Raw genomic sequence first — 20,198 nt, 5'->3', positions numbered from 1 at the left:
TAAGATTGACAATCATTAACTAGTCAGGATTTTGATAAATGAGAAAAGACTTAATATGGCCTCATGAAAGGACATATATCCATGACATTGGGTCAATTGACTAGTTACATTCACTAATAGTCTTTAACTTGAACTTTGATCGGAGAGACTAATTTATGGACGAACCTTGAACGAATCTCAAGTGACCTTGACAATTATTAGCCAATCAGAAGACAGTTAGTATAAAGTAAATATATATTATAAGAAACTAATGAATTACAGTGGATATTCTTCTTTTACGTGATTTAAAAACTTGTTAACGTTTGATAAAGATTCAGATGTTCTGAAATCATAATGCATACGATATAGGAACTCGTTCATATGGCTCCATAATAGTCGTCCTCTGGAGTCATGGTACGGTCTTAAAAATTCCTTCAATCTCGACCACATGGCTTCAATGTTGTTAGTATGAACGCCGGTAGTAGGGTCGACGAAATGGCGTTTATGCACTACGACATGATGGACATACTCAAGTCTATGAAGGCATATATACGCTCTCCAATCATCTGTATATAACGTAGTGCCCGGCTGCACGTATTCCTTTATAACTGGTATTATTGTGCTTGCTTGACGGTTTGTCACCCTCTGGAAATGCCCCTTTTGCGTTGAGCGATCATAAATTCCAAGTACCTGTCAAGTATATTTACGGAAGTGCTACTTAGCCAATCTTCCTTGATACTACGTCCTCTGTTGTATTTTCGCTCTCGCACTACTGTTTCATCTATTTCCACAATACTTCCGACTCCTCCGAATGATTCGTGTAGACGTGTCATTTTAAGTGCACATATATCACGACAATACTCATACCACTGGACGGCTGGAGTTTCAGTAACATCTGCAAATGCCGCAGCCAGTGTTACTGGTGCCTTTATAATCCAATTTGCAACTATTATCATGATTCGCCTCAGTCGCGATCGAGCGAAGAAAGTCCCCGTTCGAGCAGACTTTCTTCTCCAACATAAAGAACAACGAAATACAATCTCATCATGATAGTCTGCACACTGTACCGCAGTCACAGGTACAGGAACTTCTTAGTAGTCTCATCTCTTGTAGCCGCTCAATAATCACCTCTTCTCTAAAATCCGCTGTAAACCGGTCGTATGTGAGTATCAGGTATTGAAATTAACTCTGTGACCTTGAAATTCATCAAACGCTTCTGATTGGCTCATCCATAAATTAGAGTCTCGCCCTTTGATCGAATAGGTTGACTAGTGATTCATTATTATGTTGCATTTAATGAAATAAAATACACAACTATGTACACACAAAAATAAATAACACAACATTTAACAATTAATAACTGAGTGAGCATAAAATCATTTCAGAAAATCATTGAAAATCTAACTTGATGTCAGTTTTGGTACAAAAAATCACATTTCATATAACATTGACATATGATTAGTTAACTCAGTACCATTGAAGTATGTTTAACCAATCGACCATTAGAAAGATAATAATGAATAAAACTAGGTAGTAGTATAAGTATCGATGTTTTAGAATGTTCAACCATTGTACTGTTAGATCAATATAATCTTTATTTAAGCTGAACTAATAATCTCTACCTTATTAAGTGATATTTTGTAATTACATCATACTCTGTTTCCCCCCCCTCAAGTATAGTAAATCTAAATAGATTAACATAGTTATCAAATGAATAGATGATTTTTTTTCTTTCATAGTTGTACCAAATAAAACCAACATTAGATAGAATAAAATATTCGAATAAATCAATTAAAGATTTTCCAATGAAGGGTTCATACATATTATAACTGATTGTATTATCATTATAAGGTAATATAATATTAAGTAAAGATAATTACGTTCAACTTTAAAAAAGATTTTCTCTTGTAAACAAAATTAACAATAAGATTAAAAAAGACAATATGGATCTTATTTTTTTAATAGTTGAATTGATGAGTTAATTGAAGTCAGACGAATACGGAAAACGTGAAAGCACTGGATAGTCGTTTCGTCCTAGTATGAGACTCCTCAGTAGTGTGTATCCACGGTCCTACTTCGTGAAATTCGAACCCAATACCTATCGGTCTCGCATGCAAGCGCGAACCGGTCGATATCCAACGGTGTTAATGTCTAACTTTAACTAATCTACGAATTTGCTCCACCGTCTACTCATGAACTCAACTATTAAATTATTATAACATCCATAAAAACCTTTCTCTGATTATAATTTTGTTTTTATTTATTAGATTCTAAAATTGAAACAAAAAAATTCATATCAAGAAAACAGCATAGAAAAACAAACAAACAACAACACTAAACTGCAATTTCAAATCTCATTCAAATATGCTCATTTTGTTTACATATCAATGTTTGTAAATAAGAATGAATGAATGAATGAATGAATAAGTAAATGGATATATAAATAAATAATAAAGTTAATTATTCAATAAATTAATAAGTAGTCTGAATAATTTGCTTAAATAATGTTCATACAATTTATAAAATTAATAATATTAGTCAAATATAAGATTATCTAATTCTAATTAGATAATCAGTAATAAAAGTATAGGTGGTTGATGTTCCATAAATATGGAGGGGGGGGAAAGCAACAACGAAAAAATAAACCAACTTATACTACTTATTAACAATCAGAAAATACTATCCTATACAAAATCTAATTAGAATTATTCAAAACAAAAAGGAAGAAAGAAATATAGTAACGACAATAATAATCATGATAAAAATTATGAGAATAGTTGTGAAAGACAATAACTCGTAATTGTCATTCTTATTTCAAGGGTTTACAGTACAGATGGAAATTTAAATGATCTAAATGGAACGGTTGAAAATAAAAGTAACTTAAAGCACGAATGGAAATGTGATATATAACGTGATTTGGAGAGTATATATATGCATCATCCACCTATGAGGACAACTATACATTTACGATGATTGTCATACTTATAAATGAAATGATTCTTGTTTAGTTTGTCTCAAAGTTTTAAGTAGAGACAGAAACTATTCCGTTTGTTAGAGTATACAATTGTGGAGAATCAGTAAATGTTTGAATTCTTTTCATTTTTGCCTTACCTGACATTAGATGACCATTTTGATTAATATTACGACTAGTTATATGTGGCAATAGCTGTACAACATCAGTGAGTTCAGAATCAGAATGATGATCAGAGATTAACTTTTCGGTACTCAATTGATCGAATGATAAACGTCTACCATGTCGAGTTTTCCAGTCATACAATGTTGGTTTGAATGCAGTAATACGACGATAAAGTTTATTGTGGATGTCAAATGAACTGTTTGATGACGAGTAGGTTGAATGCTTTGCCTGAAAAAATGTTCGTAAGCTCTTCCATGAGAAATTGGAATCCTAACAAAATAGTGAGGAAAAAACAACAAAACAACACACAATTACAACAGCAGCAAACAGACATAATGAAGATATGGTGAATTATTTTGTAGATTTAAAGGTTCGAACAGCATTTAAACATGATTAAATTGATGTGTATAACTGATAATATAAGAACGAACTGATTAGAATACTTCATTTCATTGAATCAGTTGATAATTCTACTAATTTACAGATCATCCGCTAAGTTATAGTTCAAATAACATGGTACTACTTGGTTAACAGATTTACAGAGGTGAGTCTAGGTTTCATTGAATCTTCTCAAAAATTTATGCCAACCATTCAATCACTGAAAACCAAGACACACTAAACATTAGTAGTATTTAGCTCAACAGTGCATATTCACGATCATCACAAGAATCGGGTATTCAGGTAACACGACAAACACGGTCCTTTCAGATCAGCCAGTCAGGATTCAAAGACCTACATTCTATACCTTAAGTAGTACACAATATAAAACGACCATCATGCAGTATCCTTGGTAAGCTACTGTCTGCTTTCCAACCTGGTTTAGATCTCTATTGATCATGATTTTCAATGAGGACATCAAGATTATCTTTCAAAGTTGGTCAATACTGAACAGATGATCATTATTATATAAAGACAACAAAAACTAAATTCACATTAAACGATCCTCACGAACACTTATCATAAGTATATATTTTAACAAACCAACTGTATTGTTTAAACTAATAACGTCGAATAGAAATCTTACTCTTTACTGTATGACTTCCTATTAAATTAAACATAACGAAAAACTAACTTTTTACCTTTAACCATGGACAAAAAGGTACTACATTAATCAACCATTAAAAGAGTGATTCTTACCGAACAACTTTCGATTAAACAAGTGTAAATCACATAGAAATCAAGTTCAAAGTCTCATGAAATTGTAGACACATTTTGCTGACGAATGATAACTAATACCGTTCTAAACTACATGATGTTCGTCTGCAGTTGCCGGAATAAGTAGATTATATCAAAAATATGGAGATGAAATTAAAAGAAAACCTGGGTTGCGTTTTATTAAACTCATAATCAAATAATGCTATACGTCATCAATTTAATGAGATTTTACTGACTACTTATATCATGGTTTCTTTATGCAAAAAAATTATACTTTATTAAGTTGTAGGACTAGAGAGTTAAGCTGGTATGATTTGTAGTTATTTCGGAGTTCAAGGTATAGATGGTGACAGATACTTCTAATATACAACAGGTATATAGTGACTAAACTGACTGACAATAATTGGTAAACAAGAAGCAACAAGATGAAACTTTAAAGACAACTCTCATATCTCAGTAAAAACCAATAAGATAAGAAGACACCAAAATATATATGGTATTTTATGAGATGGAATAACAAATCCAAATAGGTTTCAACTATATATTATTGCTTAAATTGGACAAATCACAATAATAATGCGAAAAAGGTCATAATACTGAATTTCGCTATGATCAATTTAGTCATAATATTGATCTGGAGCACATGTTTAATTTGTTTACATTTTTTTCAGTAAGTTGTTTTCTACGGGATGGGGTTGCTGACCCCACTCCTATCCCTCATTCTTTACCCAGGCTTGGGACCGGCAGTAACACTAGAAGAGCTACAGGGGATTTTGTATTGACCCCAGTCAACTCTAATTAAAAGCACATACCAAAAAGTCAACACATTCTCAATAAAAGGAAACCAATACCCAAGCATCGATTTCCAGAGTTCATTTTCAGGAATTTTAGACTTATGTCGCTTCATAGTTGATCTTTTCTAGCAAGGCATATCTTCATAATCAAAGACCGTATCATTGAACTATTTAGGATCAGTAGTTTAAATAATTAATTTCAGCACAGGACCAGCTTATGTTTAGGCAACTAAGAGAAGTGGCAATATCATTATTGCTAACACACTTAACTTTTTCAGTATGTGAACCTGCATACGACTACTGATCCAATATTCATAATTTATAAATAGATACTTCTCATAGACAAGATTTCTGATTATTAAACCGACTATTTACATCTAAAACCTTGGAAAAATGTACAACACTCTCAATGTACTAAACGAACTAAATCAATTTGTTACACTGAACCAAAAATAAAACAATTATAATGTCTCTAATATCATAGAATTAGTGCTCAAAACTGCACAAGTATCGATAGCACATAATTCAGTTCCGTCTAACAGAGAGAGAGAGAGAAGTGGTGTGAAAAACTTTTCAGGTTTTCGTTTTAAAAATCAGATCTTTTTTTCATTTTTTTTCTTCATTAGTAAATTGTTTGATCCTTAGTACAAAGTTGTACACCACTTAAACAAACTAACATGCTGACACTCACCTTTAGCACAGTAATCATAACAATACCTAACACTGTGAATATCAAACCGAATATTAAACCAACATAATCCATATAATTCAATGCATTTAATTCATGAAATAACACTGTTGATGCAATGATTACAAAGCCAGTGAAGAACACATATAGTAACGGTGTAATTATGCCAGTACTGAATAAATCTAATGCTCGATTTAAATAATACATTTGTATTGTGATTGCACCAATAAGCCAGATCATCAGGAACCAAAAAAACCATGATGAGAACATTGATGAAAAGCCAACAGTGAATGCATTCTAAAATATTTTTTTGTGTAAAAAGTGATTTTTGTGGGAAAAAATACGAAGAAGCTAAGTAAATGACATATAGTTATTATTAAATAAATGTGATTTAAAAAATACAACAACATTTTTGATAATTCCGTTAGATCATAAAATAATCGATTTGAATAGAATTAATGTCAGAAGGGGTTTTGTGGATACTATAGAAATCTTAATATTTGAGATCATGAGTCAATTGAAACTAGATCACCATGGAAAACCTGAAAGCACTGGACGGCCATTTCGTCGTATTGTGGGACTTCTCAGTGGTGAGCATCCACGATCTCGCCTCGCGAGATTCGAACCCGAGACCTATCAGTCTGGCGCGTGAGCGCTTAACTACTAGACCACTGAGCCGGCATCCAAAGGCTCATGATATCAACTATTAAAATAGAATTAATGCCGAGAACACTTTCTCATTAAGTTTGGATGTTATATATTATGCGGATGCTAATTCTACAATTGAACGGTGGCTTAATTTTCAATTTGTTCACCTTTCAATCAGTAAGTAGAGGATTCGAATTTTGTCCCATTTACTTCATTTACAGTTAGTCATAATCAACGTAGGGCATACCACAAATGTGCGTTGGCCCAAAATGCTATGCCCTATTAGCATGATGACATGAAGCTAATCAATCGCTGATAGTGGTCATTAACTGAAACCCAACCAAGTAGTCGGCATCTACTAACATAGATCAGTTCAACAGTCTGTGACTTAGCGGGCTAATATCATGTTTTCATTTGACCACTCCTAGATTCCTTCCAACTTTCTCCTACACCAGATAACATTACCCATCGAGTGATGGTTAGATTTTCGTAACTGGGTAGCACAATTAGGCCTGATAATTGGAGTTTGAGACTTAGAAATGAATAGACAAATCTGTACTTTGCAAATAAGTTACATTCAATCATTTTAATTTATTTACAGATTGTAAACGTCTTTTGATCTGATGAGTATACACCTATGGGTAAAAATACTCAAGTTTTCTACCTAACTCGTCCTTAATTCAACACCAAGATAAGCAGAGCAAAAGTGAGCTACTGGATTACAGTTTAATCACTGTTTGCAAATAATTTAAGTATAATCAACGATTTTGAAATGTGTAATTAAAAGGAATATAGAGGATAAATCAAAAAAATCTTTTAGGAAAATATGAAGCTTTTTTGATAGAGTTTTGTTCTCTGAGCTGGATGTTTTGGTCGTGGAGCTTTGATCGTTCTTCTGAACGACATCATCAGCACAAACTTCAGGTAGAAGTGGTGTCCGAATTTCTTCGCATATGGCTCACAGATTGTCCTGTAGACCTCGATGTTAAGGAGAAATTCGAACACTTCACCTCTACCTGAAGTTTGTGCTGATGATGTCGTCCAGAAGAACGATGAAAGCTTCACAACCAAACCATTCAGCTCAGAGAACAAAACTCTATCAAAATCATCCACCTGAACTACAAATCTTCTCCACCATCTCAAAGCTCATTTTCTACTCACTTTTAATCCTACACCAATACCTTTACAAGCAACAACTGACAATGAGCCAATACTTCCACTGACCAATGTGAAGATAATTGGGTTTGTTTTACCATAACGTGGACCCAAAATAAAAATCAATACGATGGACATTAATATAACGAATAAACTGTAGATAATGAAAGCTGAGAAGAAAAACAATCAAATATAATAACAAAATACTTAGATAAATAAATGCATCAGTGCAATGTATAATGAGTAAAATATAAGAATATTGAAGTGATCGCTTCACGGTTCCAAGCTCGAAACAAGCTGATTTTTTCTGAATTTTTATCTGAAGTTTTGATCAAAGTGCATGTGATTCTTCAATGAAATGATTGATGAGAACCTACAAACACAGAAACTAAGTGTATGCGTCTATGCAATAGGCTTTGGACTTACATTTATGATTAGACTATACTGTACTATGAGGTCTATCAGAACAAAGATAACATCAATATCTTAATGTGAAAATTGAAAAGAAATGCCGAACACCAATCTTTTAACATTCCGGTTTTTAGAAAAAACATGTAGAGTGCAGTGTCAACCCACATCGGTTACTCTAAATTTCAGACAGATCGATTGATTTTACTCTACTTGAGCCACATTTTGACCTTGTCAATTGTTCGCTTATTGACCTTGACTGGTTTTTAGATGTGTGTGTGTGTGTATCGCTGACTCCATTTATTACAAGTCTTTAGCTCGTTTTTGTCTGGCTGTAAATATTGATTCACACATTATCAAAAGGAGTTGGTACAGTTGTATTCTTCGTCTCGCTTAGCTCTCCCGCTTCTCATTATTAATTTCTGAATAGTCTGAATAAACTATTGTATGAAATAAACCAATCCAGCTTAATCTGCATTTGGTTTTTTATTATCTCCACACACACAGGTTAACTTAAGTGTAACATAATTAAATGGAAGATCTATATTCTTAGAGTATTCATACGCTCGTCCAAATCGGAGTCAGATCTCGGGTCGCTAAACTGGTGAGCCAACATAAGAGTTAAATAAATTCTTTGAATTTACTAAGACATAATCTGTTGTGACATTGTAGTGACTCACTTTTATCACGAGAACACGACTGGTTTATTGAAAACAATTATTATAACCAATTGTACCAGTGAGTTTTAATGTGCTTTTGTTTAACTGTGCTAAAAAGCATTCATTATTCTTACACTTTGATTGTGACCTCGCGCGAATTCGGTTACGTTCTGTAACCAAGCTTGTACCTGGCACGATCTCGGTATTCTTTCGATACCACGAGATCGCCAGCAAATATATCTCGACTTGGTCCATTAACTGCCTTCTGATATTTGGCTTCCGGGAGGTTTTATGGATATCCTGGCATGCGTTCCTTTGTAGTGGTGTTCATAGTCTATCGCGACCTGACACCACGCTACAACATTATGAAGTAGGAATGAGTTCGTATGAATAAAAAGGCATGTCAGATACATGCTCCTTTTGATCTAAATTGCATTGGGAACATTAATAAATCAGGTTTGTTTTTTGTTTGTTCAAAGTAAACTCTAAAGTGAAGTACGATGTTGGTGACACGCATAGTTACAAATCACAAGGGTACATACCGTCGATGTTCCATTGAAACATTTCATCGTCTTACTGGTGAGTACGCAATAAAACATGGAGAGTAAGTAGAATCGTGTATAGAAAAAATAAAGGATTGACAGGGAAAACCGATTTTGAACCTCAACAATTTTATATGCCATGTGAAGCCGTTGTAGATGAACAAGATTCTTTGCATTCTTAATGATACATTCTTAGAACAACTTATTTGTGCGCTTATTGATGTAGATACTCCAAGGTAATTTAGGTGTCAATCAGAGTCTGAGGTATAGTATAGATTTCAGTACTATTTAGAATGTAGAAATACTATCCGAACTGAGTCAAGATTGAGTAGTTAGTAATCTTTGAGTGAGTAGAGGAGAACTTCATCGGGAAATATCAAACTCTCTTGTAAATACTTCAGGGACACTGGACAGACATCATATTACATACTGAGGTATTGGGATACGTGGAACAATTTTCTGGTGTTATGGGTAAGTAATATGTCTTTCTGAGTTGAGTTAAAAATTGCTCATTACCTTAAAGAATGACAAAATAGATTTGTGTGCAACACGTACAGAAAGATATAATATCGGCCAGTTTTTCAACATACGTTTATCGATCACCCATTTCTTCCCTAATTTTGTTTAAATATCAGCCTAAAACCAATGTTCTACTATTATGGATGCTTGTTTAGTTTACTTAACTACTAAGCTGTCAGAAAAAAGTTCCTATGCTATGAAAGAAAAAGGCTAATCTAAGTGAGCAACCAATTTCATCAAGTTATTGTGGAAATTAGTCGAATATGAAAAGACTCATATCAACTAGAGAATTATAGAAAATCATGGGACATTGCAAAAATGTTTCGCTAACAACTTTACATGGATGAATGGAGTTTAACTAAAAAGTTTACAACTAGGACTGAGACAGTTACCTGTGATGTATAATTGAACTATGAAAAACTATTCAAATACTAACAGTTGCTGATAAAATCTTGTTTATAGTTAGTATCTAATCAACTTGTATAAATCACTAAACCAAATCAAACTATAAAACTTGGATAGTTAGTGAATTATTTTGTTTGTTCCTCATGATGTAATCAGTCAAAATGATTGTTTTATAGTACATTTTTTGAATGAATAATTTTAATTGTAAGTTCTTTCTTTTTTGTCTAACTCACTAATTGATGTGATTGTCTTTCATCGATCTGTAAGTAACACCCCAGTAAACCACTCAATAGTTGACTGTTTTATATTTTAAAAATCTTAATTATGCACCCATTGAGACTTATCATTTGTAATATTGATTGTGATTTGATATTTTACTTGTAAAATCATGCCAAAGTTATAGAGATCCAAATAATAAATATTTTGTGGCCACATCAATTTAGCTTGTTGTTATTCTTATTGGGAATTCTTATGCTTCATTGATTATGTAAAAAGGAACACGAATAGTCATATTAGAGATAAAATGTTGTGAATGTACAATATAGAATATAAAACTTACATGGATCGGTAGCTCTTAACCACATTTCATGTAGTGATGTTAAATTTTGTTCTTTTGGTGCATGTAATACAATTAAAGTTGAACCTAATATACATATACCGCATCCAAATCCACCAATACAATTTAAACGTTCATTTAAAAAGCGTACACTTAACAGTGCACTAACAAGTACAGATAATGCACCTAACGGTGTCACTAGTATAGCTGGAGCGAATGTATACGCTACAAAATTGGCAAATTCACCAATACCCATTAGAATAAAACCCATCCACCACATCCATTCACACAAATAACTTAGGGATCCATCACCTAGTAAAATAAATAATAATAAAAAAAGCATTTATAAATTAGTTCCACATAAATAACTATTGAAAAGAGGATTGTAGAAATTGTTGAAGTACCCATCACGGACTGAAACAGGCTAATTTTAGTCCAATTATAATATGACAATATGTGTCAGCTTAGCAGGTTCACTTTGGTAATCTCATCAACTGGTTTAATTTCTTTGCCATCCAGACAGGTAGGTTTACTAGCCATCACAGACGTACAAAAATTCGGTTTAAAACTGGTTAAGTAGACCCTCTCTATTGTTGTCATACACATACACATATGTACGACGGTTCATACATTTCCTTTTATGTATGGATATAATCCATTGATTATCATATGAAATACAGTACCGTACAAATTGAAGGTTTGGATTTTATTGACTAAAATATTAGACTTTCAGTTAGTACGAGTTCCAGATCCAAACCTCACATTCCACTCAGGTGTTTACATTGTAATTAAAAGCCGACTACATAAGATCCATACTTGATATTTAAGTTACAATTCATTAAATGTGAATATAAGCAAATGCATAGATTTATGAATATTCAGAAATTTTAAATTAATCAAACAAATTGATAAAACTAATTTATTATAGACAAATTTATTGAAAATAAAGAGATTAATTCTTGATGTTAATTAAGGTCATTTGAATTCGAGTAAATCATTTAAGTCAATTGTGATCAATTGACTCAATAATAATAAGTTGAAAAGTAGTTTTTTTTTCTCAAACGTTTTTATTTTAGAATTTTAATAGTTGAGAGCATGAGTCAATTGAAACTAGGTTACCATGGAAAACCTGGAATCATCGGACAGGCATTTCGTCCTATTGTGTGACTCCCCAGAGATGCGCATTCACGATACCGCATCGCGAGATTCTAATCCAAGACCTATCAGTCTCGCGCGTGAGCGCTTAACCACTAGACCACTGAGCTTGCCGATATACAACGGTGTTAATTCCTAACTTCAACTAATTCACCAAATTGAGCAACACACCCACCATTGTCTTCAGTGAGTTACTATCTCACAACAAACCCGGTTGAACTCCACTAGTCACTGCTTCTCATTAGAACTCCAGGAAATACCTCTTGAAGCCAATCACTAGTGGGTATATGATGATTATAATCAAAAGGGATTTTGTGGATATTTCACATTCCACATGATTAAATTATGAGAGGGAATTATCAAAATGATGACTAATATATAGTGAGATAACAATAGTAAAACTTCCAGTGGAGAAGAAACCAGAAGCAGTCTAGTTCAAAATGAACTAACGAGATCGATAACAACGAATTATGAAGTAATACTAATACTCATTCATGAGCAGAATACGAAAACTGGATGCAACTTCCCGATCAAAACGGGTTTAAAATCACGTTATCTAAGCTCGCTGATCATATCTTATGGCTATCATGTGGTAAATTTACCGATTATTCACCAACTATTCATTTTTGACTATAATAATATAGCTTACTTAACAGATGTACAAGATATATATATATATATATATATATATATATATATATATATATATATATATATATATATATATATATATAGTACATTTTTAGTAGATAGTGAAACAATAAACTGTTATCTTTAGGCTTTAATCACATGGGATTACCTATTAACAGTTGCCAGCTTCAATACTAGGTTCAAGTGGATAGAGAATATGCACACTTCCTTCCTTCCTTCGTTAACCATTATAACATGTCAAAAAAGCAGTAGTCCATGATCGACAACGCACATCCCAACCAATGAAGTAAATATACAATCATAATTAGTAAGCTACAACCAACTCATTTACAAAGTACGCTTTTGTATATCCATACTCAAGCCAACCTGGGATATTTGACAGCTAGAGAGACTATCTGGTTAACCATATAAGAGATGACATATAATGACCCAAACATCTGAATTAATGACTGAAAACCGACTGCTTAAACCAATAAGTAACTGATCCTCGATATACGATTCTGACTCATTATAAGAATGACACCGTTTGTCCGAGTTCTGTGGAACTGGATGTAACATAACTTTGCTACTTCAATATCATAGTGCTGAAATGTTTAATGAATCTATTAACAAACTATGAATAATATCCTTCAAAATGTAACACTAGAATGAATAATTCAACCTGAGTTTCCACCTACAACACCGACTTAAATTTCACATGAAACATATGTTACTTCAAACTACATACACCTTACAGATATCGTTAAATTTATACATAAATGAGGTCAAAATCAATGGGTTCACTCACCAGCGCTAAATCCATTCCTGGAACTTCGACGAAGTGCAAGCTTTTTAAATATAAAACTAGTTCCAATGAATAAGGTCGACAATAAGGCGAGGCAAAGTCCAATATAAAAGTTAACAGGTGATTTCTGCACTATCAATGATGGTAAATAGTCTGATTTATTAACACCAATATGCATAGTATAATATTCATAACACTCTAAAACGGAATAAAATCAAATGGCCTGAAAACTAGAATGGCCATGCATAGAACTAAGGTAGAACAACAAAAACATAAGCGGTATGCACTAAACAATTTTTCAACTACCGAACTTTAGCTGCCACTCAACTGTGTCGACCAAACAGACTTTACAACAATATGGACTGCTGAAATTTGTGCCAAAGGAGTAAATAAATTTTGTGTAGGCTCGCCTCAACTACTACTAGACGAGTATGAACTCAAAGTGAATTCCAATCTACACTTTGAGATTCAAGCGATGTACATTAGCTTTTCTTGATAACTATATCTCTACTTAATAATGCAATGGACGTACTAGTGCAAATAAAGTTTTCGTCATATAGCATTGCAAGGAATTATTTACATCCTCAAAATTAATAATAGATACAGAGCATGTAAGTGGCATCGTGCTATTTGGTGAAAACACTGGCAAAATGCAGAGTATTCCGATGCATGCATGGGACTTGTTTCTCTCCTTCTTTATGTAGAATTTCGTTTCAGAACACCGATCATACGGACTGAGGAATTTCAACACCTATCTAATTTAAAAGTACCATCAGCCTTGAGAGGTTGTTATCTGGAGAAATCTCGTCACTTATTAAGAAACCTTGTTAGGATTTTGTCAACTTGGCCCATTTTTAATATGACAGAGATGTCCGTCTGCCAATCAAATGGCGTGCGTAATACCTATCAGTCCCATCTATATTAATCTGTGTTTGAAATTTTATCTTTGAAACCAGAGCATATGCGTAGGCTGTGAGGTTCTCATAATACTTGACTTCCAAGCATTTCTCAAATTTTGTGAAACAGGTAAGAAATATTGTGGATAGGCATACTATAAAAAGCAAAGATAGCAAATAGTTTGTCAAAAATGTAAATCGTCACAAACAGTAAGTTCACTGAACAACATTACCGAATATACAGCAAACAAACTAACTAAATGCGCAAAATTAGAATGCTCACGAAAATATTTACGAAAAAAACATGGCGAAACCCAAGAATTCATTGTCTACTGATCCGAGTTACTTTGATAGGCGTAGACTACTTGGTCAGGGTCTGCTTGACAACCGCGATCAGTAGCCGAAGACGATGGGTGGCACAACTCAGGATTGGTCACAGTCGAACAGATACATTTATTTTTTTATCTCCATCCAAGTCTTGACTACCAGTATTTCTTCACATGTATCTTTTCATCACATTCTGTCGAACTATAATATTAATGTTTGGTCTTTCTTATTACAAATATTAATACATTAACTGCCCTTCTTTGATATTCAATAGTATTTACCTAAATTGATTTTACTGGTATAACTAGTTTAAATACAAAGTCAATTCAAAAGTAAACCACTTCTTAACTTGCAAGTATTTACAAGAAAAGATTGTGTTCAGTGAGTATTTAGTTATTCCGAGTGGGAAAGTGGCTCACTAGTCAAAGCAACCCTCTGTCAATTTGCGGTCTATAGGTTCAAATGCGAATTAGCGTGCTTTGGTTTGGGTATTCAGGTAGCCTCAGTGGTTCCTACAAAATGGAATTCGATCAAGTATATGAAATGCTATTTTTTTTTACCAAGTTTCACTGGTTAATCATCGATGACAACTACTACAAATCCGTAATAAAGCAACAGCTCTGACTCCAATGATAACTACTCAGACGTTTATCAGGTCACAACACCACTTAAAATAAAGTCAAACTGCTTTAGTTAGTACTTTGAAATGTAAGTGATGGTTAAGGAGGTCACAAGTTCAGTTCTTAGTTTCAAACTTTGTATTTTGCTTATCCCAAATTTGATTGTAATTACACCTCAATTTTACAAAAACTCTAACTCTATGGGTTAGTTAGTTAACTCCATGAGCTAGTTCCATCCACGAGTTCTGACTTGTTCAGCAAGTCATCTACCTTATATTAATTAACCAACGCTCAACATATCTTAGATTTTCTTACAGGCTACCATGAACATAGAGGACTTATTCATGAAACGAAGACCAATAAGTTTGGAATACGTTCAGTTCTTGTAGGATGATTTATAGATACTGATCACACGTAGGTCTGAAAACTCACCAAGTGTATTTTTAGTCCAAGGTTCTGGGTCGGGAGAATTTTGTGGCTATTTTTAAGTAAATTACTTCTGGAACAACTCCAGGACGAAGACTTTCGAGGTGGAGCACAATGTAAAGATATAGTGACCCTTCACATCTCCTATATGGATGTATTCTAATTGTTGGACAAATATTGATAAATCAGACACCATGTGACTATTGAGTCCGTCTTACATTCCTAATAATTCTATATATCTTACAAGTAATCGTGACTTTCTATATACTTATTTTTTTTATCCATGCCCTTGTTGACTATATTTATGTTACTATATGCGCTTTGTTTGTGTGCATGCCTATTCACCAACTACTCTGTTTGTTGTCCACTTACTAGCCTAAATTACTCTGTTTTACCTAAATAAGGTAAGGCACAGAATTAATTAACGAACTGGTATGTCACCAACCTCAAACCTTCGTTTATTTAGTCCACAATCACAGTTTATCTGTGGATAAGCATGAATGAAATATATAGCTTCTACTAAAATCCCGTATTTTTACTTCAGGAGTCTTTATCTGAAAGGACACACCGTTGGCAGACCGTGTTAAAAGACGGGAAGCCGACAAAGAAGTAAAACTTAGGTTAGACGCTGGCGAAAAGGACCTGAAAATTGTAAATTTTCAGGTTGTAAGACTTCGAAAGAGAATGATGCCGAAGCCACTCTGGGTGAAGCACGAAGGCACTTAAACAGGCTTCGGATCTGTTACACCAATGCACGAAGCTTACTTAATAATCGATCGGAACTAGGTGTATAGATTGACTCTACAAAGCCAGACATAATCGCAGTAACAGAAACCTGGCTGACACAGGCTGTAGATAGTATGGAACTTGATTTCGAGGGTTTTACGTTAGTAAGGGCAGATAGAACACAAAAGCGCAAAGGAGGGGGAGTAGCTCTATTCATTAGGAATGCTATTCCATTTGCCATTATCGACAGTGTATCGCATGAGAGCGGGATGTGTGAATGAGTTAGTTGCCGCTTGAAATGCAAGGAACAAGTGCTGCTGATTGGTTTGGTCTATCGCAGTCCAAGCTGTGAGGTAAATGAGATCTTGTTAAGCAGTCTCAATACTTGGTCCCAAAGTGGTCGATGTCTAATCCTAGGGGACTTCAATGCACCTATGGTAGACTGGGAAAATCTGCGAACTAAATCGTCGGAGAATTCTTTCGTGCAGGAACTAGTTGATGGGGTTATCACATGTGCTCTAGTGCAACATGTGAAAGAAGCGACAAGGTACGACCCGGACACTGAATCATCCTTATTAGATCTTATACTGACTCACTATGAAGATGATGTTGCGAACCTCCGTCATATGCCACCCCTAGGTAAAAGTAATCACGCAGTTTTAACTTTCGACTTCCATATAACTGCCAGTCACGAGCACGCGTCAGTCCAGTCCAGACCCAACGTCTGGAAAGCAAACATACCAGACATCATGCACTCAGCATCGTTAATAGATTGGACAATAGACCCAGAGTCCTTAATTGAAACAGCCTGGGACGCATTTCAAAATTCATATTTAAAAGTTACCACACCTCACATCCCTTGGACTATACCAAAGGGGCCGAAAAACTCACCACCATGGTTCAGTAGGGAGGTCCGTATCCTTCTCCGTAAGAAAAGAAAAATGTGGGATAGATTTAGGTTACTGGGGACTGATGAGTCAAAATTTCAGTATCGAAAGGCTCGGAATACTTGTGCCTCGACCCTCCGTAAGTCTAGAAAATTGTACGAAGGAAAACTTGTTAAGGAATCCATAATGTCCTAAACGCTTGTATTCCTATATAAACCAAAGGACAAGGAGAAAAGGAAATATTCCTGCTCTATGGGGAGACAGTACTGCTTCATCATTAGTGGAGGACGACTTTGGTAAGGCTCAAGTGTTCTCGAACTACATTAGCAACGTATATACCATAGAAGCGCCCTTCCCGTCAGCGTATACAGATTCCCCCATACATACACTGGATAGCGTGACCATTAAAGAACTCGATGTCTTTGGTCTGCTAAATAAGCTTGACATAGGTAAATCCACGGGCCCGATGAATTACATCCTAGGCTACTGAAGGAATTATCTAACTTTGTTGCAAGCCCTTTAAGTACATGCTTTAACCTATCCGTTACGCAGGGTCATTTACCAAAAGACTGGAAAAACGCCACAGTAAGTCCTGTCTTCAAAACAGGCACGAAACACAAACCTGAGAACTACCGCCCCGTTAGCCTAACTAGTGTGGTTGTTAAAATCTTAGAAAAGATTATTCGGAAGGAGCTGTTTAAGTATCTCGATAAAAACTGGATCCTCTCGGAGAAGCAGCACGGCTTCAGAATAAGTTATTCTTGTCTCATTAACTTATTAGTAGCTCGTGAAAGCTGGTGCGCTCTTAAGGACCAAAAGCTACCTGTAGACGTCACCTTCATTGATTTCAGTAAAGCTTTTGACAAAGTTCCGCACAACCGGCTGTTATATAAGTTAAGACATGTCGGGATTGGAGGTAATTTATCGATGTGGATAAAAGACTTGTTAGTTGGGCATCAACAAAGAGTAAGGGTGAACTCAAAGTTATCTAGCTGGGAAACTGTGCTTAGTGGAGTGCCCCAGGGTACAGTTTTGGGGCCAGTGCTATTCCTCTTGTATGTAAATGACCGTCCTTGTCTCCTATCATAATCGGTCCTGCTATGTGCTGACAATGTCAAGATATGGAGAACGATATGATGTGAGGGTGATAGCTTAGAACTCCAAAATGACCTGAAGAAGTTATCTGAATGGTCCCAAACATGGCAGTTGCCGATAAATACTTCCAAGTGTGTTGTGATGCATATCGGTCATCAAGGCACAGACACATACACGATGAATAACACTGAGCTACCTGTCGTCCAGAAATATAATGACCTAGGAGTTATTGTTAGTCAAGACTTAAAGACTACTGCACACTGCCGTGCAATAGCCGCCAAAGATTTTAGAACCTTATAGTCAATACGTAGAGCTTTTAGTCATGTCGACGCTAAAACGTTTTTGACTTTGTATACAGTGTCCGTTCGTCCTAAACTTGAGTACTGCATACAAGCGGCTAGCCCCTGCTTAAGAAAAGACAGTGAGCTTCTGGAAAAGGTTCAGAGAACGGCGACTAAGCTGATTCCCGGAATAACGAAGCTTCCGTATGAAGTTCGACTGGCCAAGCTGAACCTTTTCCCGTTGTCATATCGCAGAACTAGAGGCGACTTGATTACAGTCCACAAAGTGCTTAGTGATAAATTTGTACCTAATATGCCCTCATTTTTCTTGTCTTCCAAAACAGAGAATTTACGAGGACACTCAAAAAAAGTTCATAAACCGAGAACAAATTACTTGTCAGCTGACTATCGACTTTCCCATCGAATCATCAACGACTGGAATTCATAACCTCAGCACGTGGTTGAGGCTCCATCCGTCGACTCTTTCAAAAGAAAGTTGTATCAACCGAGAGACCACCATTGCCAGGATTAACATGGGCCATCAAGCCTCCTGTCCTTCGCAAACTGAAACTGTTTTTTACTTCTGATATACTGTCGTATTAACATGTTAAGTTGTAGGAATATATATGAAAATTAACATGCGACATACAAGTGTGTACATCACCATGATTCACCATCAATTGGAGTAAAAAAGAGCCAAAACGACCATTTTGAAGAGATTATACGTGCACTTTCCATTAACTAACTCTATAAATGACTTAATGAACAACTCAACACATAAGATACTTCAGGTAGTTAGCTTCGATTGGGTTCCAAAGAGCTTTAAAGTTGTGTTAGTTCAGTGTGTAAAATAAACATGAGACACTAAGTAAGTTAGATTATGGCTTGAAGCGTCGAGACTTGTGTTAGGTCTGAAACAAGATATCTTGCCAATAAACCACATTTCTGAGACTTACCACAGACAGCACAAACAAATTAAAAGACTAAGGAACTACTGAAATATACTTGGCTTTTTTAACGATACTTTATTTCATCCTAATTTTCTGTAAAATTGCATACTAACAGTGTTTGTGAACGATAGTTGCAATTGATCGTGAATAACAAGCGCAATAGATAACCTTCCTACTGATAACAAAAGTCTAAGCAAACAAATGATGGTTCACGCTATCAAGATATAGGGAATATATTAAAATAAGTTCATAATCTACATATACTAGTGAGATGTTACTATGGTAAATTACTGGAGCTTTCCAAATGAGTTCAGGCTGTTAGGATACAGAGATAGACGTTATCGAAATAAAAAAACACCTTTTAGTAATGTAAAGAATCACGAATTGAAAGCCCACAAAGTTGTCCAGTACTAAAATGTCCAATTCCAGCAAACTGTATCCCCAACCAAAAATTTGCCATCACACTAGCTGGTGAATTGCTAGCATAAAACAAAATAGTAAACAAAATACGGTTTGCATTAATGACACGAAGTATTGTGAGTTATGGTTATTCCCACAATTCGACGTGATGTGATAAATTATTTTCATCTCAGAATTATCAATAAGCAGTTGCGATTCAATGTATAATGTCTAATATCATAGTCCAGTGTGTGCTTTTCTAGCCCTCGACTGCACTGGTGCATATAATCAAAGCGCGTGATATACGAATCAACAAATAACTATAAATTTGACCAGAACTGGCTCGTTACAATGATA

The 20,198-nt window shown here is 34.8% G+C and overlaps 1 protein-coding gene across 2 annotated transcripts; it reads right to left on the bottom strand.

Annotated features, from left to right (window-relative positions):
- Positions 1–220: 220 nt before the first annotated feature.
- NIPA2_1 (Magnesium transporter nipa2) lies at positions 221–20,139 on the bottom strand. Of its 2 annotated transcripts, XM_035732528.2 has the most exons (7): positions 19,953–20,139; positions 19,801–19,910; positions 13,238–13,432; positions 10,648–10,956; positions 7,562–7,725; positions 5,756–6,049; positions 221–3,385 (listed from the first exon to the last, which is right to left on the bottom strand). In XM_035732528.2, exons 3-7 carry the CDS (start codon positions 13,410–13,412, stop codon positions 3,002–3,004), a joined length of 1,326 nt encoding a protein of 441 aa, XP_035587216.1. In that variant the 5' UTR covers positions 13,413–13,432; positions 19,801–19,910; positions 19,953–20,139; the 3' UTR covers positions 221–3,001. The 2 variants fall into 2 exon arrangements, with proteins under 2 accessions (XP_035587216.1, XP_051067019.1); XM_051216429.1 differs by having other exon boundaries at positions 7,562–10,956; positions 13,238–13,430; positions 19,801–20,139.
- Between the last annotated feature and the right edge of the window lie 59 nt (positions 20,140–20,198).

This window comes from Schistosoma haematobium, chromosome 4 (genome assembly GCF_000699445.3).
Source record: "Schistosoma haematobium chromosome 4, whole genome shotgun sequence".
Taxonomy (NCBI): domain Eukaryota; kingdom Metazoa; phylum Platyhelminthes; class Trematoda; order Strigeidida; family Schistosomatidae; genus Schistosoma; species Schistosoma haematobium.
This window is presented reverse-complemented; position numbering and strand designations above follow the sequence as displayed.